The sequence below is a fragment of the Sus scrofa genome, chromosome 9 (genome assembly GCF_000003025.6).
Source record: "Sus scrofa isolate TJ Tabasco breed Duroc chromosome 9, Sscrofa11.1, whole genome shotgun sequence".
Classification (NCBI taxonomy): Eukaryota; Metazoa; Chordata; class Mammalia; order Artiodactyla; family Suidae; genus Sus; species Sus scrofa.
Window position 1 is genome coordinate 46,562,956 of NC_010451.4, and position 27,437 is coordinate 46,590,392.

At 55.5% G+C, this 27,437-nt stretch overlaps 1 protein-coding gene across 9 annotated transcripts; it reads right to left on the bottom strand.

The window, feature by feature from the left end:
- On the bottom strand, positions 514-27,437 carry USP2 (ubiquitin specific peptidase 2). Of its 9 annotated transcripts, none has more exons than XM_005667434.3 (13): positions 25,139-25,255; positions 18,325-19,142; positions 5,100-5,150; positions 4,452-4,575; positions 4,183-4,294; positions 3,975-4,085; positions 3,755-3,819; positions 3,470-3,573; positions 3,301-3,381; positions 3,089-3,167; positions 2,765-2,872; positions 2,468-2,588; positions 860-2,273 (listed from the first exon to the last, which is right to left on the bottom strand). In XM_005667434.3, the coding sequence occupies exons 2-13, from the start codon at positions 19,099-19,101 to the stop codon at positions 2,186-2,188; spliced, it is 1,821 nt and encodes a 606-aa protein (XP_005667491.1). In that variant the 5' UTR covers positions 19,102-19,142; positions 25,139-25,255; the 3' UTR covers positions 860-2,185. The 9 variants fall into 9 exon arrangements, with proteins under 9 accessions (XP_020918631.1, XP_020918630.1, XP_020918629.1 ...); XM_005667433.3 differs by lacking the exon at positions 25,139-25,255 and adding an exon at positions 27,270-27,437 and having other exon boundaries at positions 1,578-2,273; XM_021062974.1 differs by lacking the exon at positions 25,139-25,255 and adding an exon at positions 22,156-22,284 and having other exon boundaries at positions 1,578-2,273.

Genomic DNA, 27,437 nt, shown 5'->3' on the forward strand with positions numbered 1-27,437 from the left:
CATAAACTAATGTGGTAAGATGTTAATTTTTAGATTATTTTCATAATCCACCCTTTATTTGCTTTTTAGGGCTGTACCCGAGGCACATGGAGGTTCCCAGGCTAGGGGTCGAATCAGAGCTACAGCTGCCAGCTTACACCAGACACAGCAACACAGGCTCCAAGCCGCATCTGTGACCTACACCACAGCTCACGGCAATGCTGGATCCTTAACCCACTGAGCAAGGTCAGGGATCGAACCTGAATCTTCATGGATCCGAGCCACAACAGGAAGACCCAAGATGTTAATATTAACATCAGTGAATCCAGAGGAGGAATATACTGTTCAAAATATGTACTATTACAGCTTTTTCACAGAATTGAGAAGTTTGAACTAAACAGTGTGTAATTTAACTTTTTCCAGAACGTGGAATTTACCATCTGGTTGAAGCAATAAAATACCTGGCCACTGACAGGTTAAGCGCTCTCCCTGGGTTCAAACCCCTCCCAAATCAAGATTTCGCCACTTACCAACTCATCTCTCAAAGCTATTATTTATTCTGTACAAGGTTCCACTGTACATCACACATTCTACTCTTGCTTACACAGTAAACAAGTGTACCCCAGCCCTTTGGCTCAGGTTCACAGGTCTTCCCTGGAGAAGCGTGTCAGGCCAGTTAAACTCAGGGTGTGTTTTTTTCCGGATGCCTCCTGGGAGCTCAGGAAAGTCCTGGGTTCCAAGGGACACAGGCAGGGCCCAGCTGTGTGGGTGTGCAGAGAGGTCCAGGCCCAGAGCCCGGTTCCTGGGTGCTGAAGGGCTTCTCTCCTGGGACAGCACAGAGTTTTGCCCAGCTGTGTAGGGCACAATCACGCCCATGGCAGAGAATCATACAATTGAGGCAAGATGTCCCCAAACACCCAGGCTCCAGCTCCCAGGCCGGACTGCAGACTGATGCCAAGAGGAGCCGGGGGGTGGCATGGGCATCCCTGAGAAACTCGGTCCAAAGGGCCTATGCCAGGAGGTTCTGAGAAGGGGGCTGGGGCAGGAAGGCGGAGGAGAGCTTGTTAAGGGGGAATAAATTAAAGGGGGGAGAAGCTTGAGGGTAGGGGGCTCGTGCTATCCTTCCAACAGCTGGGGAGCAGACCAGGGGCGGGTTAGAGGAAGCAGGTGGGCAGAACTTGAAACACTATCAGAAATCTTTGACCTACTCTCCTCTTCACCTCACTGCGATGCGAAACGAGCCAGGGGCTGAGGGCAAGACCCCGAGCTTTCCAATGGCTCTGAACATGGCACCGGGGAAAAGGGAAGAGGCTGTGGGATATTTCAGGGAGGGGCAGTCACCCCCTGGTCCCCAAATGCTATAAGGCACAGTTCTTGGAGGCAACTAGATTCCATCCAAAACATTAAAAAAACAAACAAAAAACTTGTCAGATCCCAGATCTACTGTGGCTGTGTTTGGGGTCTGGCCAACTCCCACCTAGCACCACTGGGGGCTAGCACTAGAAAATCTGTATTTGAAGAATTAAAAAAAAAAAAAAAAAAAAAAAAAAGGAAAGAAAGAAAAATGACCAGCACGACGTCCCAGCTGTGAAGAGGTGTCAAGGAGAGCATCTCCAGTCTGAAAACTTTAGTTATGGTAATTTTTTAAAAAAGTTGGGCTTCTAAAAACCAAAAACAGCTTTTTTTCAAAGATGTCCCCTCATCTGTCCCCCTGGGGTTAGCAGCGTTAAGAGGGCTCTTGGCTCACAGGTGTTTTCCTTGCTCCCGAACCGGTGAGCAGGGGTCCAGGTGAGGAAGGCGGGGCGCTCCCGGGGGCGATCCTCCCCGCAGGCTCTAGAGGGCGCTGTCTTCTCGGGAGGCCGCGGCCGCGCAGCGCCGAGGTGCTGTCTTCTCCCCACAGATGCTGCCGTTTCTCACACACAGGAACGAGCTGCGGGTGTGCAAATGCAAACAGCCGAGGGGCGCCGCGCCCGCTGGGTCTGTGTCCTGCGGATCTTCCCTGCCAGGCCGGCTGCGGAGCGCCCGGCTCCCGCCTCCAGATCCCGGCCATGCTGCCGCAACTCCTGCTGGCAGCTTCATTTTCCTTTATTTTTCTTATACGTCAGGGTTTGTTTTTGTTTTTTGTTTTTTTTTTTTTTGTCTTTTTAAAAAACTCAGGGTGTGGGGCTACCACGGGGAAGGGCGGACGGGACGTAGCTCCTGGCTGCTACATGCGGGAGGGCGGACTGGCCAACTCGTAGAAGAGCAAGTAGGCGTCGCTGGTGCGCACTTGGCTGGAGGACATGGGGGAGACGCTGCGGAGAGAGCAGGGCAGGTCAGCCTGGCGGAGGGGGGCCGTCCCAGATCTAGCAGACACCCCTGCCCTGGCCCCCTCTCCTGCTGTTTTCTGGAAAGTCTCCCAGGGGCAGCGACACACCTTCTGGCCCTGACCTCTTCTGGGTGAGGTGCGGGGGTCTGACAGCCGGGCCCGCCCCGAGGCCTGTCTCACCTGGAGTCATTGAAAGTGTGCCATTCGCCCGTGACGGGACTCCGGCAGTAGGCTGTGTAGTGGCCGCCCATGGTGGTTCCGGAGTGATTGGACACAGCGTACAGGTTGTAAACAGCATGGTCTGAGGAGGAGGCAGAGCGTGTCAAGCCCCCAAGGCATCCCTCGCCCCTCCCGTCCCGCCTCTGCACCCCGTGTCCACATCTCACTCCTTAGCTGCCTCCCTCCCCCTCCTGGCCTCCCATCTGTATCTCAGACACTTGTGCCTTGCTTCTGCCCTTCCAGCTGAAAAGTACTCACTGATGTTTTCTGAGGCAAATTCTCGCAAGTCCAGGTCTCTTAGTGGGAAATTCACAAATGTTGTGAGCTTGCTGGTTCGTATCCTGGATTCCGAGAACCGCTTCAGATCTGGCATTGATATGTGTCAAGGACAAAGAGGGTAACAAGAAGAGTCAAAGAAAAGGAGACGGAGTCCCTGAGGGTGACTGCGAGTCTCAGGAAGCAGACTAGCAAACAAGAGAAGGAAGCTTCCTTGTTTCCTACTCTGTTGGCCCTCGCCTTGGCCCCTGGTCATCGGCCACTCTCTACAAGTCACATCCCTGCCCTGATGGATCTGAAGGATACGGAGCACCAAGATCTTTGGGAACCTCTGGACGGAGAACTTCTTTATACAGCGTTTTCTGGCTCGGCAGCGACAGCACGTCTGAAAAACACGACAGACAGGGCTGGCAAGGACTCACAGAGAGGTCGACAGCCAAATCCAGCAGCTCCCGTGCCAGTCTGCCCCCGAGAGGGCTCTGGGAGATGAGCTTTCGCTGTCTTGGAAGGTGACTTACTGGCTTCTCGTCGCCATCCAGCACATCCTCTTTGGTGAAGAGCCTCATGCAATCCATTAGAGTCACCTCGGGATAACCTCGCTGGAAGAGAGCAAGGTAAAGGTCAGAGGTCGATGACATGGAAAAGTCATAGTGGGTCTTTCAACAGCGCAGCGGCAGGGGTACATACCTTAGCAATGGGCAGGGAGAGGTCCCAGAAGGGGTCAAAGACTGTAGAACAGTAACCACAATCCGTACACGTCAGGGAGCTCTTCAGCTGCCCAACAAAGAGATCTGGAGAAGAGACGGACACGAGGTGCTTAAGCACCAAGACTCCTCCCTCCTCATGGCTCCTGCCTCAGGCCTTTGGTGCCGGGCGCTGGGCAGCAGAAGGGGTCCCTGGGAGAGCAGGCTTCTTGTGCTCTGCTCAGGCAGGTCCCAGGACAGGCGGGTGTTCCCCCATGCCCGCACTTACCCCCGATCCGACTGTCTTCCCGTTCTAGATATTTCCTCCACATCTGGCGCCCTTTCTCATCATCACTAGGACCCAGAGAGAGGAAGACAAGGGGGTCAGTGCTCAAACCATGATAAGTTTAAAGGCCCAGCCATCGAAACCCTTAATATCCAGAATTCTCCCCACTCGTTACTCCCAGAGAAGCGGGCACAGTCCTGCCCCCAGCACTCCTCCTGCTTACGGGAGATGGTCGAGGCCCTCGGGACTGGACTTGGGCCTCACTGTGACCCGGTTCACCTCGTTGTGGAGCCCATCCAGAAGGAAGCGAAGAAACTCCTGAGCGTCCTGCTGACTGAACCCGAAGAAAGAGAGTGAGCAATACCTCTTGCCCCTGGGCCCTGCTGCTGCCCCCACCCACGGTGCGGAGGATGTGTCCCTGAAGCCCTTACTTATAGCCGACGAAGCGCGGTGCGTATCTCTGGATCTGGGTCTTGAACTCAGAGGGGCTCACCACATCATTGGGGGATGAGGTCCATATGGTCTGGATTAGTTTTGCAAACTCTGTAGGAGTGAAGGACACATGGACCATTTTCTCTAAGAAACTAGGGTCCCCACAAAGAGAAGCCAAAGGGAAGAAAGAGAGGCACATATAACACATGACTAGAGCGCAGCACTGGTGGAGTGGAAAAGCATGCAGTGTCCAAGGATGGGCCCTCACCTTCCATGAGGGCCGTGTGTGCACTGCTGCTGTGGCTGAGGTCCCGCATGTAGAGCCTCTGGAGGCAGTAGTCTCTCAGCTCCCGGGTGTTGCTCAGGCACTGCAGGATGGAGTTCATGAAGCACTGCAAGAGAGCACCCAGGCAATCAGCAGCGGAACAAAGACCCCTGTCTGGCGTGTCTTTTTACTTAATACCTACCCAAGGCCCTCTGGTTCATCTGGCCCAGAAATGGATCCTCCCACAGCCTCAAGTTCCTCTTTTTGTAAGTGAAAGCGGTGAAGTGAGGCAAATTCCCACTGCTGGCACGGGTGACGTAACTGGGCATTTACTACAGAGGTGTACAAAAGGGTGTGGGTGAGCCGGACAGAAGTGGGTGGGAAGTGATGGATGTCCTTGCGGAGAAGAATCCAGAAAAGGAGCTAAGCTGAGGGTTAAAGGGACAACTCCTCTTTAGCAGTACTCCCTGCTGGGGGCAAGGAATGAGGCAGAGCCCAGCCATTCTGTAAAACACCAGCCAGGAAGGGCAGGTACCAACTGGCCTAGGGGGTAGGGAGTCAGCTGGAGCCAGGAAGGGACCCTGGTTAGATGGTCCCACTTGGGATGGTAGGGAGTGGCCTCAGGAAAGAAGTGGGCTGGGAAAAACTTACCGTGTTCCCAAGGTTTCGAAGACCAGCCAGACCCTGGGCGCTCTTAGAGTTCTGTAAGCAAAGAACACGTGGCACATAAGGCTGCAGGAAGAGGCCCGGCCTGTACTAGGTTCTCTCTGCAACCTTCTGCCAGTTGTAGCCACTAGAATCAGGTCGCACACAGTATTGTCTCTTCAACTTTAGTCTACGAATGTTGTAGGAAAGAGGGGTGAGGAATGCCTGTCCTTTCCAACACACAGCAAAAATATTCTTCACAACAAAAATACTTTGCTTTCCTTTATCGACTATGTGTTTTCTCTCATCTTTATGTTACTCTTCGTTCTCTGCCATATCGGAAACTGGAGATTAGAGCCAGCGACTCGGTGTTCACATATCTCATTCCTGGCTCCAAGAAATCTCAGGTCCCAAATCCAGGTGCCCTCTCAAATGACCCTACATTTGTACCCCTAGATGTCTGATAGATAAAACAGCTGTCATCATAAGCTCCTCAAGGAAGTCCTGCAAAGTTCAATGACAAACACCTTAACTGAGTTTAGATCTCCAGCTGGGGAAAAATCTCTAGTTGGCCTGCTATTCCGACTTGCTGGAGACAGGTGGAATTCCTTCTAGCTGAGCTCAGCCCCTAAGGGCCGATGGAAGCCTGGGAGAATCCTCCCTGCCTGGTTCAGGTTTCAACATCCTCACTGGCCACTGGCTGGGAATCCTTCCGATGGCAGATAGCGGCCAAGCAGAGGTAAGCACCTGGCTGAAGGTGCTACTCTTGCTCCTGTTCCTATTGTGGAGGCTGGGGAGCGGGTGGGGGAGAGAACAGGTGCTCAGTTGAGGACTGTATTGTTTGTCCAGATCTCTTGGCTAATCCTGGCCCAGCCTCCAAGGAGTCAGGAAACCTCCAGGCTCAAAGGGTTAAAGAGATGAGCCTGCCACCCTCTCTCTCAGGGAGGGGACCCGGGAGGAGGCAACTCTGGAGCAACGCTGGCTGGGGCATGCGTGGGGCCAGCTCAACCCTGATCAGAACAGGAGCCTGAAATAACTCAGCTAAAATTACTCATGCCGTGTGCTGTCAGCAGCTCAAAGCCCATGAGGTTGTCAGCATAAGGGGGTGGGGTTGGGAAAGGTAGGCTGAAGGAGGGCTTTTTTCAGGAATGGCCCTGTTGATCCCACAAGTAAGATCCCTCCTTGCCGATTACTAGGTCTAACACTAACAGGTAGGGAAGGAAACACCTAAACCCAAAGAGAAACCTGGTGTCCATCTGTAGCTAGAAAGAAAAGCCTACTGGCAGCAGGTGGGGTAAAAGCAGCCACCGAAGCACAAAGCAGGGTCTGAGTCCCAAACACAAAATTTAAAGCTCACCTTTCTGACATCTAAAACCCTGATGTGCCAGTCAGAGTGCCACAAGAGAGAGAACTCCCTGGACAAAGACCTTAGCCGCATTTGGAGGACGACTTGGGGCCCAACAAAAACAATGACGTCTCCGTGTCGCCCATTTGGAACTAAACATTAAAGCCTGCCCACGACCGAGTACCTGCTTCTTCCCCAGGACAGACAGCCACTCTTCCACCTACTTCTGGCAGCACTTTACCAGTTCTCCCCGCCCCCAGACAACACCTGCCTACACAGGCCATAGGAGCAAAGCATTCTCCCGCTGGTGACTGTCACTGTTGGCCAAAGTGGGCCCTCGGCTGAGACAGCAGTCAAGAAGCACCGGTGGGGGGGGGGGAACAATAGGACTGGAGTCATCTTTCTAATGAAGCATTCCTGTGGGGTTGACACTTAACTGTGACCCAGCTGAGGGAGGGTCAAGAAGAACAGATCACCATCTATGATTGCTACTCTTAAGGATCTAACCCTACTTATGGCCCGGAGGGTGGAGAGATGCAGGAAGATGAGGTCTCCCTGCAGCCACTTTCTCAGTTCTGGGGGTGAGCTCAAAACTACTTGCCAATTTCTGAGTATCAGGGTAGAAGGCAACTGGGTAAGAGGAGTCAGGGAGTGGGAGTGGAGGGGAGAGCAGGGCTGTTCTCTGTTCGGCCAGATATTCTTTTATGTCCAGCTGTGAAGAGGAAATCAGGAGCTCCGGGGAAAGTCAGCACTTTCCATTCCAGAGAGGAACAAAATGTTCCAGGAGTGACCTTTCTTACCGGGAAAAAACAATCCTACCTCAGGGCTGACAGGGAGAGGCTAGAACTGGAGAAGTTGGGAGAGACCCTGCACAGCCAGCCTCTCACCAGGAGAGAAGGAAGTGACTCCAGCTGGGATGCTGGGACTCAAGTGCAAAGGGCTGAGAAAGTTCGGGGTCAAGAACTGCCTTAAAATTAGCCCTCAGCAAACCTAACTTGACTCAGCAACCACTGTTCCAGAAAGTCGATGCCACCTCCAAAGACAGTAAACACACAACATTCACTTCCCAGGGAAGGAGCAGGGAGGCTCAGCAAGAGCCCCCTCCACAGAAAGGCCAAGGAATCATCTGGGAACACGGGCCATCTAAGAAAGGCTGATGGAGGTTTGCGCCTTCACAAACCTAGAGACCCCAGGAAAGAGCTTTCTGGCTTACTTCACCTGTGCCATGAGGGTCAGCCATGAGTCCTGGCTGCGGCCAAGGAGCCTGGTGTGGCCCTGGCACGGGGCAGTGCACGCACTGCCAACACGGGAGCTGGTGCTGTTACATAAGATCTGTCAAGCTCTGGCCCCTTCTCCCTTCCCCGAGGGGGCAGTGCCCAGCCTTTAGCCCCAGCATCACTGGGGTGGCTACGTCATTTGAGGGATCCAGCATGCACTTAGCAGAACTGGGGAGGAGAAGAAGGGATGTTGACCTCTTTCCCCGGCTGCACCTCCTCTGCCCTTCTCGGGGTCAAAGGACCTGTTACGGACCCTCTGGGAGAGGGCCTGTGGGGATCAATGACAGGGAGGCGGCCCCTTTCCGACCAGCCTTTCTGGGTGGGTTTTGGCCTTGAAGGAGTCACGCCCGCGAGGTGCCCGTTCCTGCACACAGCGAGGACTAGTCAAGGTTACGCTTTCCTGCACCTGTCCTGATAGGTGCCAGGAATTAAGTGCCCAAGAGCCACCTGGTGTCGGGGTCGGGCGGGAGGGGCTACTCAGGGAGGGGCTGGGACCTCAACAAGGGGAGGGGGCCGCGAGTAAGAGTGAGATCACCTGGGGAGGGGGCATTCCTTGCCGGGAGACCCAGGGAAAGGAGAGGTGGGGGCTGGGAAGAATCCGGGCACAGGCGCGCGGCGGACGAAGGCGGGGGAGGGGGCGGAAGCCAGCCCTCGGAGTGGGGGTCTGGGAAAAGGGCCCCGCGTACCTTGGCTTTGTTGAGCAGGAGCCCCACGAAGGTGGAGAGCAGCAGGGAAGGGGAGAGAGGGGATCGCGGCCGCAGCTCCTTGGCGAGGGCAGGAAAGGGGGCGGCGGGGGGCTCCTCGGGCAGGGTCACGGTGTACGAGGTGCGCATGCTGGGGAGGGGGGGGCGGGCTCGGCCCCTCGCCTAACGTTGGCCAAGAGGGCGCGGGGCAGTACCGCGCGGTCTCACGGCCCGGACGCCCAAGCCGGCGAGGCAGCCACAAGACACCGTCCGCGGCGCCCAGCGGTAACCGCTACGGCGGGCCGACCGCGCGCTCCTCCGCCTCAACCTCCCCGGCGCGCGCGGCCAACCGCCCCGGTCCCCGCTCTAGCGCTCCGCCGACTGGCGTCCGAGCGGGCGGCTGGGGCCGCGCGACGTCAGCGCAGGGGCGGGGCCAGGGCTCCAGCCCCGCCCCTCCTACCGACCCCGCCTCCCAGAGCCTGCACGCGGACCCAAGTGAGGCCGCGCCCCTGGCCGCCCACGCGCCTCCCGCGGATCCGCCCACCGCCCGGCTGCTCGCAACCCCCAGGCCATTGTGGGACCCCGCCGGCCAGCGGCTGAGACCTGCAGTCACCGGGGATGGGTGGGACTGGAGCGCGGAGCCCCGACCTTGCCTCGGGGGGGTGGGACCCCGGGCTAAGCTGTGTTAGAGACCCGCCGGGGACCCGTCACCAAGGCCGAGTGTCAGCCAGGAGAGCTTTCCCAAAGTCAGCCTGAGATTCCTAACTTTTGGGGGGCTGCAGTTCATTCTGAGAACCCGATGAAAGCTCTGTACTGAATTTCCAGGGGAAAATGCACCCACGAATAAACTTTTGCACAGCATTCAGGGGGCCTCCTTGGAGGCCAACATCCATACATCCTGCGAGGGTCGCTGGCCCATGTCAGGAAGATACATTCACATGGCTTCAGAATTGAGCTCCCCCTTCCTCTAGTCCTACCTAGTTTGGCCCATTATCAAGAGAAGCAATGCCTGTATTTTCATAAGGTACAATGGTCACTGTCCCTTTTGGTCCCAGGACAGAACCTTCTCTGGTGTTTTCTCTCCAGTTACCTAACTCCATCTTCCTGAGAATCTCAAATTTTGCTTTGTTTTGGGGAGATGGGGAGAAAGTAACATTATGGTGGAGAAATAGGTGCTCAGCTGGTGTGGGGGTGAGTGTATTTCTCTGACCCTATGGGCAACAAAGCTTCAAGATCAGAGGTCTTAGTGTTTTCTTCCTGCTGCTCCACCCGCCTCACCTATCAGCAAGGGACACAGAATCTTTGCCTGGAGAAAGTATCTTGTTTGGGGCTTGATGGCTATTTTTAGCCAGTATTTTTAGCATTTAAAAATACTCTGAGAGGCAGCAGTGTGCCTGTTACTCATCTGTGGCCTCCTTCTGTTCTCTTGGCCTGCTCATCCCCTCATGTACACGAGCACTGCACACATGACCACAGGCACATGGGGAATGTGTCCAGGACGCATGTATGGCTGTACCCTAGGCCTCCCACAGAACAGTGATTTTGTGCTGTTGAGAGGGGAGCACAGACGGGGTGGTGGGAGGAGTGGGCAGGAGGCACGAGCTGCAGGGCATTCTCCTGGGTGACAAGTGAGGGTGTGATGTGAGGAGGGGTGATCTCCACGGTCACTATCCTTGCCTGGTGACCAAACCTGAACCCTGGACAAAATGCAACGGCCTTTTTCTCCATGCTTCCTTCTGTCTAACCACACCCTTTTGAACCAGTCCTACACTGTCTGCAGCAGTGCTTGCATTTCGTCACTTCACTCCCCGGCTCTGTAACACCTGACTCTTCTATCCAATCTGGAAGCCTCAGGCAGCCCTGTCTGTGCGGCTCTTGTCCATAGCCTAGACGACATCACTGTCTCCACCCTTGCCCTTCTCTGATCCCTGCTGCCAAACCAACCTGCTTTAGCACTTGCCTTCTCTGCTTAAAAAACAAAACTGCCATTGATTGATTAAGTGCTTACCAAATGCCAGGCACTGCTAAGTGGTTTATATATATTATCCCAGTAAACTTGTATAATAGCACAATGAGGTGGTTAACTGTTATCTCTCTGTTCTAGATGAAGGATCTTGAGCCCTGAGAGGTCAAATGACTTGCCAGGACCACAAAACTAGTAAATGGCAGCGTGGGGCTTTGAACCCAGACCTGTCCCATAGGAATACCCATGCTTGTAACAACTACCAGGAAATTTTGGAATGCCCTTCCTGGTCTCTGTCAATTACCTGCCTGTAAATTCTGCTCAACACTCAACGTTTTTCCATAAAGTCTTTTTTCTTCTTTTCTTAAACGGCCACACTTGAGGCATATGGAAGACTCCAAACCAACCCTTTAACCCACCGCACCAGGCTGGGAATCGAACCTGCACCTCCACAGTGACTGGAGCTGCTGTGGTCGGATTCTTAACCCGCTGTGCCACAGGGGGAACTCCAGCAAAGCCTTCTCTAATGAACTCCACCCAACTCTAAATACCCCATTCATTACTGTACACACTCAGTCCCCAGTATTTAGTTTCTACCGTGTGAATTTGTCTTAATATGTTTACCTTTGTTTTCTAAGTGTCTCTAAGACTTCTTTTATGGTCTGAGGTAGTGTGTTGATTGTACCATCACACTGATACCTCCTCCAGGGCAGGGTTGTGGGTTCTCTTAGTGGGTGCTTAATGAAGATGTTGAGCTTGTCACGTAGGGGGGCCAGACCCGGCTCTGCTGGGCATCCTAGAAGTCCCATTGAGCCTCAGAGGGTGGGGCGAGCTGGGGTTTGCATGTCGAATTAAGCGAGCTGCAGGCAGCGCTGTCTATCAGGTGCTCACCCGCTGGAGCATTTGGCTGGTCTCCCCATGACGTAGGCCGGCCACCCCGGGACATGGTGGCATTCTGCCAGTACGCTCTCTCCCTCTTTCCTGGGACACACAGTTTAGGGGCATTGCTGGGAGCAGGGAGGCCCGGAAGGGGAAAGCTCCGGCATGGGAACCCTTTAAGGAGTCTGGGCGGAAAGAATTCACACAGGGTCCAGTCTTGTTAGGCAGGTCTGAGGGGTGCAGGACACAAGCAACAGAGAACTGAGAACTGTGATCGTTTCTCAACCAGCCCAGCCCCTGAGAGACCCTTTCTCCTCGATGCCATTTCCTGAAACGGGATGGGTAAAGCACATGGTCTGGGATCTGAGTTTGGCTCCTGCTCCATGACTTTCTGCCTCAAAAACACAGAGCTAATCTGAGTAGGGCTCTTTTCTGGACCTTTTTTTTGGGGGGGGGGTCTTTTTAGGGCATATGGAGGTTCCCAGGCTAGGGGTCTAATCGGAGCTGTAGCTGCTGGCCTACGCCACAGCCTCAGCAACTCCAGATCCAAGCCGTGTCTTTGAGCTACACTGCAGCTCATGGCAATGCCGGATCCTTAACCCACTGAGCAAGGCCAGGGATCAAACCTGCGTCCTCATGGATGCTAGTCAGGTTCGTTTCCACTGAGCCATGACGGGAACTGCCCTTTTCCGTAGTTTCTTTCTTTCTTTCTTTTTGGAGCCATTTCTCAGAGCTTGTGCTTGGCCTGCTTCCCCTATGGATAAATAATTTTCTCACCTCCAATCCTTCATGGCATGGATGGAGTATTTAAATAAAGTCAGGCGGAGTTCCCGTCATGGCGCAGTGGTTAACGAATCCGACTAGGAACCATGAGGTTGCGGGTTCGGTCCCTGCCCTTGCTCAGTGGGTTAACGATCCGGCGTTGCCGTGAGCTGTGGTGTAGGTTGCAGACGCGGCTCGGATCCCGCGTTGCTGTGGCTCTGGCGTAGGCCGGTGGCTACAGCTCCGATTCAACCCCTAGCCTGGGAACCTCCATATGCCGCGGGAGCGGCCCAAGAAATAGCAACAACAACAACAACAACAACAACAAAAAGACAAAAGACAAAAGACAAAAAAAAAAATAAAAAAAAAAAATAAAGTCAGGGGAGTTCCTGTTGTGGCGCAGCAGTAGTGAACCTGACTAGTATCCATGAGGATTTGGGTTTGATTCCTGGCCCCACTCAGTGTGGCAAGGATCTGGCGTTGCTGTGAGCTCAGTGGGTTAAGGATCACAGACGTGGCTTGGATCTGGCGTTGCTGTGGCTGTGGTGCAGGCCGGCAGCTACAGCTCTGATTCCACCCCTAGCCTGAAACCTCCCTATGTCACAGGTGCGGCCCTAGAAAAAAATAAGATAGATAGAAAAAAAAAAAAAAAAAAAAAAAAAAAGTCAGGGTTAGCTCTCTGCAAAGGCAACACTGTGAAGTTATATCTTGCTTCCTCAGATCTTAGTGGGCTTGGTCCCGGGTTTGGAAACACTGCTTAGGCCCAGGCAAACACATCAAGGCCCGTAGCCCAGCTCCTGCATGCACCTGCTATTACCACTGCAGATGGACAGACTGGTGGCCTGAATGACTGAACTGCTAGGGGCTCAGCGCCCTTGGGGAGGGAGGCCGGGTCAGCCCTTCCTAGGTCGGTAGGAAGCTCCGCCTTTCTGCATCACTCAGACCCCAGGAGGCCAAAGTTCCTACTCCCTTGAGCCCAGGGGCAGTCTGGCCTGAACCAGCTGGATTCCAGAGGCCCACGCACTTCCCTCTCCCCCTTATCCTCTGTGTGGGGTGCCGGGTTTATGTATCCATGAAGGTGAGAGGGTTCAGGGGGTCACATGTGCGGCTCTGGGCCCAGAACGTGATGTTCACTTCTGCGGCTGAGGGTCAGTGGAGCGGCTGCCCCGGGGCAGGGAACATTTTGCCAGGCTTGGATTGACTTCTGCCTTGCTGAGCCCCACCCAGCGCCACGGAAACACATGGGGCTGTCCTGGAGTGGAGGTGGAGGACGACATAGGGAGCACGGTGCTGGGCACTGACCGAGAAACGGAGCCTGGGTAAGGCAGCGCCAAGGCCACCAGCCAGGTCACAGCCCACAGCTGGCCTTCAAGGGATGGAGTCATGGGTTATCTTGCTGCTTCTAACCACAGGTCACAAACTGACCGCCCTTTCTTTTTTCAGCAGCAAGTACTGGTCCTGGCCATGGGACCCCTCTGGCTTAAAAATCCCCTCTATGTGACCTTCCTAGGCTGTCAACACAGATTCAGGCCCTCAGAAAGTTCATCCTCCTCAGGGTGGGTGAGGATAGGCCCCAGGGTCTAAGGCTGCCAAGCTGGACAAACAGGACAGCAGGGATGCAGTTCAGCGTGGCTGAGTAAACAGAGTGAGAAGGCAGGGGACAGAGACGAAGGTCACCCTTCTCACCCCGGAGCCCTGGGACAGCCCCTGCTGTCCTCAACATGTTCTCTTTGGAGTAAGACTCCTCCCTTCCCCCTACCGCTTGGCAGCAGTCAAGTCCAAAGTCCCACCCGAGAGAAAAAAAATCACATGACCTCAGCTTATATAATCTCCCTGTCACTGAACAGCTGGAACCCAAGGCTTCAGGGGATGAGTCAGCAGCCCCAGTGGCAAATAGGACCCAGGTACTCTAGATTCCCAGGCCGTCCACTCCCAGCAACAGGTCCCAGAGCAGAGGGCAAGGGTGTGGAAGGAATAGGCTGGGCCAGGCTCTGAGCCTCGGTCCCTGGCTCTGCATCTGAGCAGCAGGTGCCGGGCCTGGGGACGGCTCTGGAGGGCCCTGGCCAACCCCAGCTCTTCCTGGGGAGAGGAGGGGGTGGCCGGAGCAGGGCAGAGCTGAGGCTGGCAGGCAGGATGCCAGGGCCGGGGAGGGAGCAGCTGGAGGGGGTGGAGCAGAGGAGGATTAGGATGGATTGTAGGGGTTAAAGCCCAGCCCTGGCAGGGCTCAATGGGAACAGCTTGTCCTTCCATAGGCCCAAGGGAACAGGAGAGATGGGCAGAGTGGGGACATGACCAGGTTGGGCACTTTGGGCTCCTGGCTGTTTGCAGAAACACCTGGCCTGGCCTGGAGTCTCAACTGGGGTGGTGAAAGTTTTTTTTTTTCCTTTTTTTTTTTTTTTAAATCTCAACACAGACCTCCCTCCTCTCTAATCTGTCTCCATTCCAACAGAAGGTAGAGCCTGGGGTAGCCTTCCTTGTTCTAGGCTGATTGGCACCTCTGTGGACTGGCATTTTGGGGTGCTTAAGCCAGGGCAGCTTACTCAGAATTCTTGTCCCCCTCCACCAATCCTTCACTGAATCTGTGATATTCCAAGTTCGTGTGGGCTGTTACTATGAACGAGGGGAACGAGAGTCGGGTTAGAACTCTTCTACTCCCTGGTTGGGCTTTTTTTTTTTTTTTCCACGGCCACTCTTGCGCATATGGAAGTTCCCAGGCTAGGGGTCAGATTGGAGCTGTAGTGCTAGCCTATGCCACAGCCACAGCAACTCCAGACACAAACTGCATCTTTGACCTACACCACCGCTCGTGGCAATGCCAGGGATGGAACCCACATCCTCACAGACACTCTGGCAGGTTTTTAACCCACTGAGCCGCTATGGGAGCTCCTGGGCCTACTTTTGACCTCCCTTTATGAAGGCCAGTTGTAGTTCAAGTTAGCTACCCTGAGACCCCGGGGGCCAGGGCTGCCCCAGGGGGCCCCAGAGGAGTCAGCTCACTGGACTCTGCCACAGGATGTGCTTTCCCCCACCTTTCTTCCTCCCGGCGGTGATCTGCTCCCGACTCTAGTCAGCTGCCAGATTCCCCTTTTCCATCCTCTCCTTTCCCTGCTGAAGTTTAAACCAATGCTACCATCGCGCTTTACTGGTTTCAGATTCCTCCACATCCATTATTTGCTTCGAGCCTCATGACATCCCGGTGAGCTGGGCAGGGCAGGGCAGGTGTGACCATTCCCGTTTATGGCTGAGGAAACAGCTCAGATGAGAGGTGTCCAAGGTTAAAGAGGCAAACTGTTCCTCCAGCGGTCACAGCAGCCCAACCCAGCCTCTGTGACCTCTCCCTTTCCCACCACCTCTGACCTTGAAAAACACCTAGGACTGCCTTCTATTGCAATTATTTTTAGAGCTTATTTCCCCAAGTTCGTTGCAAATGCACCGAGGGCGGGGAATGTGGCTCGCGCCTCTCCTACCTCCCGAAGCTCCTGGGAGGTGGCAGGACTGAGAAGACTGATATTTTTTGAACACTTACTGTGTGTCAGGCCCATTCGCCTGCAGCCTTTGACGCCTCAAAATAATCCATGAAGTGGGAACAATGCGGATCTCACTTTACAGGTTTAGACGGTCAGGAACTTCCCTGAGGTCACGCTGCTAGTAAGCTGAGCACCGTGAAGGAATGAATGAGACAGAAAATCCCCACATGGAGATCGAAAAAGAAACTGGACCTGGTTCTATTTTTTTTTTTTTTGTCTTTTCTAGAGCTGCACCCATGGCATATGGAAGTTCCCAGGCTAGGGGTCCAACTGGAGCTACAGCTGCCAGCCTATGCCACAGCCACAGCCACACCAGATCCGAGCCTCGTCTGTGATCCACACCACAGCTCACGGCAACGCTGGATCCTTAACCCATTGAGCGAGGCCAGGGATGGAACCCACCACCTCATGGTTCCTAGTCAGATTCGTTAACTACTGAGCCATGACAGGAACTCTGAAACTGGACCTGGTTCTAGAAAAAAGTGGTCCAGGCCCCATGAACAGGGTTGTTCTAACCACAGCAAGATGTCAGCTCCAAAAGCAAGGGTAAGGGTGGTGAGGAGAGAGAAGGTGAGGTTAAATCAAGGTCTGAGGTTAAATCAAGAGGGGCCTTTCCCAGTGGATGGTATCTTCCTGAGCGTGAGCTCAGAGTGAAACGCTAGCTTGATTGTAGGGCTGCTGCTACTTAAGTGTGTTGTGAGCTGTTTCTGGGCGGGAAGGAGGGATGTGAGGGTGGCTGAGTTTGCTTGGGTCAATTTGCCACCCCTCTGAGGTCCTCTCTTAAAACTCCCCTCACCCTGGCCCTGGGGGTGGAGGTGGGGCCGGGGGTGTCTGCTTTGGAATGGGTGTCAGGCTCTAACCCACATCTGTCCTTGAGAGCACAGCCCCTCTCTCCCGGGCCGGCTCCATCATCTAGCACGCCTTGTTTACACCAGCCCTCCAGTGTAGCCAGCCTTGCCCTCACAGGGTCTGAATGTTCCGGGAGGCACCAGCTCCGGCATCTCCTGTGACACTTCAGAGATGGCCCAGCAAGGCCAAGACTTTCTAAGTAATGGTATCAAAATTGTCCTCTCTAGGACCTTTTTTCTTTTTTTTTTTAGGGCCACACTCGTGGCATATGGAAGTTCCCAGGCTAGGAATCGAATCGGAGCTGCAGCTGCCGGCCTACACCACAGCCACAGCAATGGGGGATCTGAGCCACATCTGTGACCTACACCACAGCTCAGGGCCAATGCCAGATCCCTAACCCACTGAGCAAGGCCAGGGATTGAACCCACATCCTCATGGATCCTAGTCGGGTTCTTAATCCACTGTGCCACAGTGGGAGCTCCCTCTCAAGACATTTAGTTATGACAAGCTTCAAGGTCAATGACTCAAAGCCCCGCCTCCATCCTGCACCCTTGCTCCATTATTCTGGACAGGGCCCCTAGGCAGCATTTCTTGCTATGGCACAGAAACTGGTCCCCAAAGACACATGTCCTAAAAGTAGGGGAAGGGTCCGTAAAGTAATGAAGGAGACACAATCAACATCCACATGCCTGTGGGTCCTGTCCCTCTATGCACCCACTCATCCCCCCACCCATCCACTCACCCTCCCCCGCCCTCCCAGCTACCCACTCATCCATGGGATCAGCAGTCAGCTGAGGTCTGCACTGAGCGAGGCACATGGGGAGAGGCCTAGAGAGCTGACTTCTCTCTCATCCTCTGACAGCTCACCACCTAATAGGTAAACTAGTTACTACAGCAAAGGCAGAATGTAGAGAGGTGTTCAAGGGTTAGATGGGAGCAGGGCCATGCCTGCCCTTACTTGGTCTCTGGCTGAGCCTCCTCCCTTATTTGAGCTCAGCCAGGATCGGAGTAGAAAGGGACTGGATTGTCTAAAGTCCTCGACAAAACTTCTCTACCACTTTTCTCCAAAGATACATGAGAACCACTCCTGTCTTCACTCCCTGAGCCAGGCAGGGTCCATCTGAGGACAGCCCCTCTTCCTTGATGTCTTTTCCTTTCCTTTTTTCTTTTTTAGGGCCGCACCCTTGGCATAGGGAGGTTCCCAGGCTAGGAGTCTAATCGGAGCTACAGCTGTTGGCCTACACCACAGCCACAGCCATGTGGGATCCGGGCGGCACCTGCGACCTACACCATGGCCCATGGCCAATGCCAAATCCTTAACCCACTGAGCGAGGCCAAAGATTGAACCCACATCTGCATGGATACTACTCAGATTCGTTTCTGCTGTGCCACAATGGGAACTCTCTCCCCTCCCCGGCCCTGATGTCTTATGTCCCAGGGTTAAGCCCATCTCTGGGCTAGAAGGTAATAGTCTGAGCAGGAGGAGAGACGCAGGCAGTCAAGGAAGCCCCTCTTACCACAGGGCCCAGTGGTGGTCTGGGGGTCTCAGCATTCAGTTCAGGACAGGGCAGGGCCTGCAGGGAACCTGGGCATGTTGGGTGGGAAAGTAGAAGACAAGAATCGCAGTATATGTGGGGGTAGCTGAGTATTTCCAAGAGCACTGCTGGGCCACCATCAAGGGCACAGGTGGTGAAGTAGGTTTCCTAGGGAGAACAGGAAGGCCCTTAAGCAAGGAAGGTCCTGAGCCCCGAGGGCACCAGACGTGCTGAGGTGGCTTCCCTGGCTCGTCCCCACTTGGGCTGCAAGAGCAGCCCCTGTGAGGTCCGAGAAGAAAACCTCTGCCTTTGATCATCAGTCAAGTTGGGAGTCCTTGCCTCAGCCTGGCTCTTGTACATCAGTGGCTGCCTTCCCCAGTCCATCACCAGGTCCCCAGGGGGCAAACTCACCATGGTGTCTCGCCCGGGGGAGCTGGAGCGGCTGGATACAGGGGTCTGGCCCTTGCTCTTTTCCCACGGAGTGTAACGGCCACTGGGTCGGTAGGTGGGGCTGAGGACTTCAGGGACTCGTGAGAGAGGGGCCTGGGTGGGCACCTGAGGCGTGCTGCCCTTGCGACCATAGTTCTCCAGGTAGTCGGCCAGGTACTCAGAGCGGCTGGCTGCCTGGTAGAGCCCCTGCAGGGCGCACAGCTCCTTGCGCGTGCGGGCCAGCATGGGGCTGCGGCCCAAGTTCCCCGGGTCTAGCCGGTAGCTATCTGAGGTCCGGAGGCTGGAGAAATCCCGGGCCAGGTCCGATTGACTATTCGACTTCTTCTGGGTCAGGGTTACCCCCTGGTCGCGGGCATTCACGGGCAGGTAGCTGAGGGAGCTGGTGGTCACTCCGTAAGGGAATCCACTGCCCCCGCTGAGTCCACTCCCTGAAGGCCGCTCAGTGCCCCGAGTCTGGCTCTCCGCCCGCTTACCACCTCCGATGATGTCGGGTCTCAGCAAGGGGCGGCCTCGGTCATAGTCCAGGATGGATGGGGGGCCGTAGGTACGGGGACGGGTGAGGAAGCTGGTTGAGGGGCCCGGCTTGAAACCGAGCTTCTCCTTCTCCAGGAAGGAGGCGGCCAGGTTGGCCCCGTAGGAAGAGGGAGTGTAGGTGCCATAGCCTGATTTGGCGTAAGGGGCATCTGTGTAGCGGGCTGATTCTGTGTAGCGCTTCAAGGTGGAGGAGAGCTGGGACATCCTTCAGGGCGGCACTCACTGGGGACTGGGAGCCTCATGGGCTGAAAGACAAGGAAAGTAGTTGTCAGAGGGTCCTGCGGGGGGGTCATATCCCACCGCACCTGCTTTCCATCCCCAGTTGGCCAGACCGAAGATCTCGACCAGGAACCACACAGTCTGCTGCCCACCACTGAGACACACCTCTGCATGTGAGCGCACATGCAGGCACGCAGGTCTCCATGCACCCATGCATTCACACCTTAGAGAGAGCACACGGGGTAAACTGGCTTTTTGTGTTTGTTTTTTTAAGGGCTGCACTCGCAGCACATGGCAATTCCCAGGCTAGAGGTGAAAGCAGGGCCGCAGCTGCCGGCCTATGCCACAGCCACAGTGATGCGAGATCTGAGCCACATCTGTGACCTACACCACAGCTGTCAGCAATGCTGGATCCTTGACCCACTGAGCGAGGCCAGGGATCGAACCTGTATTCTCATGGATACTAGTCAGATTCATTTTCCCCTGAGTTGGCTTTTATAAACCACAGGGGGGCAATCAGTCTCAGCATGTCCTGCCCACTCTGAGTACACTCAGTGTGAGGGCAGGGACTGCCCTACCTCAGCAGCCCCTCAAGCAGCAAGTGCTATTCCAACCCAGATCCCATCTGCTTCCTCTCCTCTGCTTCTGCAGATACTCCTGAGGTGGGGGGTTGCCACCGCCCTCATGCCCTGGATTGAAAACGCTGGACACTCCAAGAGTTAAGACTGCTCCCCTTCTTTCTGACCGGTGGCATGAGTGAGTCCTGGGAATCCTACGCTGTCTGAGCTGGCATGACCCGAGGATCATTTGGCCAGATCCCTGATGAGGAAAGGAAGATCCCTGATGAAGAAAGGAAGAGAGGGGGCTGTGGAGAGGTGGCGGCGAGTGACAGAGAGTGTGCCTGACCTCATTCTTCCCTGGTCACGGTCACCTGCTGCCGTGGGGGATCCTCATGTCGTGGAGTCCACCCTCTTCACTGGTCCAAACCTTTGGTTCTCAGTGGAGTTAGGGCCTGTGGCCTCACAGGGATTCCCATTCCCCTACCAGCACCACCATGGTGATAATGACTTGTGCAAAAGGGGCCCCCTAGAGGCTAAAATCCTGCACTGCAGGCAGCAATCCGGGGCCCCATCCGCAGTCCTTGCAGTGGGGTGGGCCTGCTAAAGGAACACAGAATCTCTGAATCGAGGAGTTTGGAGGGCCCTACAGGGTGGTCCATCTTAAGTCCTCTGTCGTACAATTGGGAGAAGGGCTGCTGACTTGCCCAGGGTCACTCACTAGCAGAGCCGGGATTGGCGTCCATGTCTCTCAGATTTCCAGCCCAGTGCTCTTCCGACTTTACCTCAGTTCACACCCCCATCACATTTAGGCTCATGTGGGGACCCCCAGAGTCCCTCCATCACCCTAAACCTGCAGGCTTCATCTACAATGGAGCTGGAGGGCAAGGTACTTTAAAGGGAGGAGCAAGTGGGATTGGCTCCTTTCCTTGAGGGTCAGCAGTGGCTCTTGGGGGCTCCTGGGGTGGTGGGGGTGCAGGACCCTCAGAGTCGTGTGTGTAAGGGCTGTGCCCTGCGCTGACTAGCTGGGTGGTTTTGCACTAGTCATTGACCCTCTCTGAGCCCCAGCTTCCTCATCTGTGTAATAATCATCATTAGATTCCTACCTCACAGGGTTGTCGCGAGGAATAAATGAGATAATAACACACGAAAGCCCTCAACAAGGACAGTGGTTATTATCTCCTCCCCCAGCCCCTGCCAGGCGGCCCGGCTCCTCCGTTTGTAGGCCTATAATAACGTCAGGGCTGGCTGTCTCCTGGCCTGGCCGGCCTCTGACCGCAGCCCTGGGCGCCAGGCTTCTCCCTGCAGCTCCCAGCGGGATGAGCGGATAAGCGGGCAGTGGGCAGCCCACAGCTTGCCCCAGGCTGGCAGCCCAGCCCATGCGGGCAGAGAGGAGCTGGTGCCAAGCCCCACATGCAGAGGGCTGAGCAGAGAACTCTAGAAACTCAGTCCATATAAGGCGTGGGAGAGGTGCAGGGGTGGCAGAGCGGCAGGTGGCACCTTCCATCTAGGCCCCACAACAGAACTTCCAGGCCCTGCCGAAGCCCTCCAGCCGTTTTCGGCATCAGAGAGGTCTGACCTGTAGTTACCAACCACTTTTTCCCCACCTGGCCAGGGGACCCCCTACCCTTCACTGGACACTCCCTCGCCCACTGTGCTCCTACCTCCAGCACAACTTTCACCTCTATGTAGGAAAAAAATAACTGGAAGAGGACCTCATGCAGGGTTAGGGGGAAACCACAAGCTTCCCTCCTATCTGCTTAGCTTTCTGGGGTCCAGGGAAGGAAGAGAATGAAGGCTGAGGGAGGCCAGGGGGAGAGACAGAAAGAGGTGGGGGTGGGGGTAGGGCCGGGGGGCGGCGGTGGGGGGACCAGTCCTGCTCTATTTCACGTTGGAGAGAGCTCCATCAATAATTCAAAGTCAAAGAGACTCCAGGCCTCAGGAGCTGGGCTCTGGGACACCCGGCAGCCAATCAGACACAACCCCCGCCCCGCCATGGGCCTTTCCCCTCCCCCACACTCAGGTTCCCAGGGAATTGGTATTCAGCAGGCTGTGCCCCAAGCTTGCGACCTCTCCAGCAGATGCCAAAGTGCCAGGTCCAAACAAGGTACGGCAGACAGGGACGACCCTGGGATGGCCCACGAGCAGCCCTGGGAAGGGTTGGGGGCTGGAGGGGAAATCCCACCTTCCAGCCCCCAAGAATCCCAGGAGAGCTCTTAAATCCCACTCTCCTGTTCTTTTCAATCTGGCAGGCTGGTGACAGACCTCCCACTGGCGCAGCAGCCATCACTAACAGCCCCCTGGAAGCTGCCTCTAAGTGCAGGCAGCTGGCTTATAGATCCCCTCTCTGGGGAGAGGCTCCCTATTGGGACTGAGGTCTGGGGCAGGCCCATCCCCTCCCCCAGCCCCCAGTTTTACTCTTAAGTTCAGGGCTAGCACCTCTCAGGTGAGCAGATAGGTGGGTTGGTGCCCCTGGCATTACCTGGCACGGGCTGTCCTGGGAGCCTGCAGAATGCACCTTGGGTGGGAGGGCGGGCCAGGGCCCTGAATCTAGCCTTGCTGCGCAAGACAGGGACAGGACGGGCGCTCACATGGCTGCAAGAGTCTCCCTGTTGCCAAAGGAACGGCCTGAACTGAATGGCCCTTTCATGGGGCAGTGGGAGGCCAGCCCATTGGCTGTGATCCCCCGTCCCCCTCCCTGCCCAGCGTGGGGCCCCTGCTGCCCAACTCCTTTCACTGTTTACCCAGAGCTGGCAAGTACAGGCATGTGATTCCAGGCAGCGCCTCCCCAGGTGCCTGCCACCTCGGACAGCAGGGGCAATCTCCTCGCCAGCCTCCTCCCCGTCCTGCTCTCCCAGAGGGGCCTCCGCTCCTCCCGGCTCTGCCGGACTTCCTCTGGCTGGGCTCAGTCTCCCCTTCTTGGGAGATGTGGTGGCATTCCTCCTCCTGAAAGGATGCGTGAGCCAGCTGGCTGTCGCCCGGCCAGCACGTACTGAACACCTCTGGACCAGGCACCACGCTGAGTGTTTCACATGCAGCTTCTCATTTCTCAGCAGCCTGAGGTCCAATGCTCAGACAGCCCTCCCTGAGCCCCAGGCACGCTTCTAAGTGCACTTTACATGGAGTGTCAGTTCGAAGCTTTACTTTTTTTTTTTTGCCACACCTAAAGCATATAGAAGTCCCTGGGCCAGGGATCGAACCTGCCTCAGCAGCGACCCAAGCTGCTGCAATGACAATGCTGGGGTCCTCCCATCCAAGTACGGACCACGCCTGACCCTGCTTAGCTTCCGAGATCTGACGAGATCAGATGCAGACGACAATGCTGGGATCCTTAACCCACTGCCACATGAGAGAACTGAAGCTTTAACTAATAATTTACTTAAATAAAGACCTCAAACTTACAAACATCATTTGAAGGTTAATTTTTTACATTAAATTGAAATTCAAAACATTGTCATTCAAAATTTAAAAAAATAGACAAGCAATTTAAATAATGAAACATTCACATGAAGCGTTTAGCATTCATATTTCTGAAGTCATTAAAGCTTAAAACTGCACTAGGACTTCTGGGACATGGTGTATTAACTCACTTAATCCTCACAACTGCCCTAAGCAACAGGTGCTACCATTATGTTCATTTGCAGATGAGGAAACTAGGGTTCGGGGAAGTGATGTAACTTTCTCAAGGTCACACTGGGAGTGGCTGAGCTGGATCGGGACCTACACGTGCTCTGTCTGCTAACAGCTGCACTGAAGCCAAGGCCCCCACTTCACGCTTCCCTGGCCTCTCCCTGAGCTGGCTCGGGGGGTGGGGGTGGGGCTGTAGCAAGGGGTGGGGGTGGATCTAGGCACCCACTGTCTAGGCAACAGCATGGCAGGTACAGACTCCCGGAGGAGCTGCCCTTCAAGTTTCCACTGCAGGCCAATGAAAGTGAAGCCACTTGCAACCTGAGCCCCTTTACGATGCTGATCGGCTGTGAGATGGTCCAGGAGGCCTCCATTTCACCCAGTGGTGCCAAGCTCCTGCGTGTCCCCTGGCACCAGCATCTGGCCCCAGTAGGGCCCCGGCCCAAGGCCTGGTTATGGACATTCCCCCTTGGCCTTCTACATTTGTGGCAACTTGGTCCTCTCCCAAAGGTACCCAGGCAAGGTGAGTCAGGGGTTAAAATGAACCCTATCCCTGCTGGGGCCACCAGCACCCTTACATCAGCCACTGTCATTTCCTGTTGCTCACGTGAAGGGCTCCCTAACCTGCCCAGCCAGGAGAGGGACTTGCTCCCCAGGAATCCCAGGCACTCCTGGCCCCCAGGGTAGAGAATGGGTGATGTCCCACATCCCAGCAGCCTTCAAGGCCCCTCTCTGAGCCCCAATCCGTTCTCCTTTCTGGGGTGAAGGCAGGCCGGCTTCTGTGGCTTTGCCACTGCCTGACTAGAAAGCCCCTAGTCGGATTTCAGAGGTATGCCTCAACAGGGTCAGTCCCTTCCCTCCTGCCCAGATGTCTGGGACAGGTGAGTGGGGAATCCCAGCCAGTCCCGACAGGTGCTTGGGAACCTCCACAGGGGTGACCTCAGAGCTTCCCAAAGCCGCTTGCTAATAACATCGGAATGAGGCCCTGCTGATGGCTGACCTTGAAGGGTAAAGTGGGCTGAGAGAGGGGCCCTGTCTCCCTTCCTCGACACTTTCCAAGCCGCACACACTCCTGGCTGCTGGGACACTGCCTCGACAAGTGGCAACTCCTGGGACGAGGGCTGTCCTGGCAGAAGTGGAGGATACACGGAGTGAGGGCTGGGGTGGGCTGGGGTGGTGGATATTTTGCTCTCACCGTCCAGGAGTTCTGTTTACTCCTCAGGCCCCTAGGAGTCCCAGCCTGTCTCCTTCCCTCTGGCCTGTCACTCACAGTTCTATCTCTCAGGGGCTGGCACCCAGTGACCCACCAGTTGCAGATGCCTTGGAAGGGGGTCATCCAAGGGGATTGGGGCCCCTCTCAGTCTCTCTCAATCCCAGTAGTTGCCCAAGGGATCGGAGGGGGCAAAGAGGTTAGATAAAGAGACCAGAGATTAGAGCCAGAATCCTGCCTGGAGAAGAGCTGGGTGGGCTGAGGGTGGCGTCTCTAGAGGGCGCTTCTTGATTTGGGGTTGGGAGGGGGTGGGCATTGCTACACTTCCAAGAAAAGGCAAAGATATAGGCCCCCAGGCAATACTGGAGTCCTCAGGTCTTCTTTTCCAACCACCTCCCTCTGGGTGCCCCCACCCCACAGGAGAGCCCCAGGCTCCCTCTCTCCTCTAGGGCTTCCTCTCCTCTTCCTGGTCTCTGAGCCTTTGGTCTTGCTCATAGCACCTACCAGGCCAGGTGGGGCAGCCTCTCACATGCTCCCCCAAACAGACAGGGCTCCCCCAAACAGACAGTCCAGGGCCCTCTGGACAACAGCCCTGTGAAGTTTGGATAGCAAAGGGACAGCTACTGACCTGTGTCCAGGGACACGGGATGGGATCTGGGGGCTTCTCCTTCCCCAGCAGGGCAGGGAGTGCAGTGGCGAGCCCAGAGGCAGGAGTCTGACTTGGGGCCGGGTAATCCGGAGCTCAGGTTACTGACTCCGATATATATAGTATCTTATCTGACCTCACGGAGATGGCTAGCTCCACTCACTGGCATTCCAAGCCTGGGCAGAATTAAAGGGGCAGTGGCAGGCCCTCCCTTGAGGTGGGCCCGTGCCAGGCAAGATCCTACAAGACTGTTTGAAGGGAGGGATTTTGAAATGGGACAGAAGGGGGATTCAAGGGGAAATAGAACTGGAAAGATGGTAGAGGGATGGGGGTGGAATGGAGGCAAAAATATGGAGAAGGAGGTGCCAGTCACAAAACTGGAGGAGAGGAAGAAGCCTCAGTGCTTGTCTGCCTGCTTTACTCTTGAGATGGAAGAGCCCTAGAGGCAGACAGCAGCGTGCTCAAGGGCACACGGATACAAAGGCAGGTGAGACCTCCTCAGGTTCCCAGGCCATTCTCATTTATAATGGACTTCTAAGCCTGGGCTTGTATTCTTTCTTTCCCTTTTATTGGCTCTAAGTCGGTGGGCAAGTCCCTTAAGCCCTCTGAACCTTATTTAGTCTGTAAAATGGGAATAATAATAATAATAATGTTATACCTCACAGGTGTGAGGATTAAATAATATTTGTAAATTTCCTGGCACCTAGTAAGAGCTCAATAAATGGTAATTATTACTATATTGAATACTTCCACTTATAATTAGAGGTAGTTTTTGTAGTAGCACCCTCGGGGGAACCTGGCTAGGGAGAAAAGGGCCTCCAGGCTACCCCGCGGGAGTGCTGTTCTAATGCCATGGTTTTCTGAGCAGGTCTGTGTCCCATAAGTGGCAAGGCAAACGAGGCTTGCCCCATTCCCAGATGTCCAGTCCACCCACCGGCAAAAGGCCGGGCCCTCTTGGGCTCCTTCCTCCTTTGCCTAGAAAAATACAGCAAGTGCAGCTTCCCCGGGGCTCCCGGGAGCAAGCCCAGCTGCTCTGGGGCAGTTCCACTCTACCTGTAGGAGTGCTCAGGATCCCGGAGCCCAAGGAGTGGGGCTGGCTGGGCAGGGTCACAGGAGGAAGGAGCAGGATTCTTAACCTCTCGGCTCTTGGTGCTCTGGTCTGCTCCCAGTCTGTCTGGCCTGTTTCTCGATGGCTCTCCCTGAGGACTGGGAGTACCCAAGATGGGGCCTCCACCCTGTCTCAGCAGAGGCTACTGACTCAGCTCCGGTCCTGATGATGCACTTCAGAGGACGCCCTTGTCCCCGGCCCTCATTCCAGTCCTCATTCCGACCCCGGCTTGACATTATCTACAGCATCAGAGAAGGGGTGGCTGATCCAACCCCAGCTCAACCAGCTCTCCTTTTCCTTGGGTTCTCATTGGGGGACCTTCTCATGCCTGTGCCTGGGGAGGCGAGCAGCAGCAGGATCTCCAACTCGGCCCCATTCGAAGAGCAGCCAGGTCAGGAGGTAGATGCTCACTCCTTAGAGGACAACTAGAATGGATTGGCCAGGGCTCCCTTTGGCTGTTAAATATAAGTTACTAGCCTTAGAGCACCGCGTGCCTGCTTCTGGTTTGGGATTGGTGAAGATTTCAAAGATGCCTCTTTCTGGTTTGGGATTGGTGGAAAATCTCCCCTTCCACTTAAATGCTACCCTCCCCCCACCCCACCCCCTTTGGCAAACCGACCAGAGACAGCCCCCAGGAGCTTTGACAGAGGGAGTAAATGAGCTGCTCGCACACGTGGGGAAAGGATTGTCAGTGTCCAGGCGTCACTCTCAGCCACATCCCACCCAGGGCTCAGAGACCTGGACCTGCCCAAGCAGCGTTTCCGTAGAACACACTGATTAGCGCACAGATGGCTCTTCCTGGCACCCTGGGCTGTCAGCTGGTGCCCCCCCTCCCCCCTACAACTGGTACCCACAGCTGGAGATCTTCAGCGCAGCTGGAACTCGCCCTACATTTCTAGTGCCCATTCTGCCCAGCCTGTCGTTGGCACCTCACTTTCTGAGCCTCAAACAACACTGCCCTCCGCATCACCCCTCCCCAGTATCCGACAGGTGGCAGGTACCTGCCTCTTCTCCGAGGATGGACGAGTCGAGCCGGGCACAAGCATGGAGCTGCGGGTGAGTCCTGACTGGTACTGGAGCGGCGCAGTGAGCAGCAGCTGACGCAGAGGGCTCCCTGGTCTCCGCTCCAGCCCGCCTCTCCCCCACCTCCGCCGGGGGCCCAGAGAGGACCTC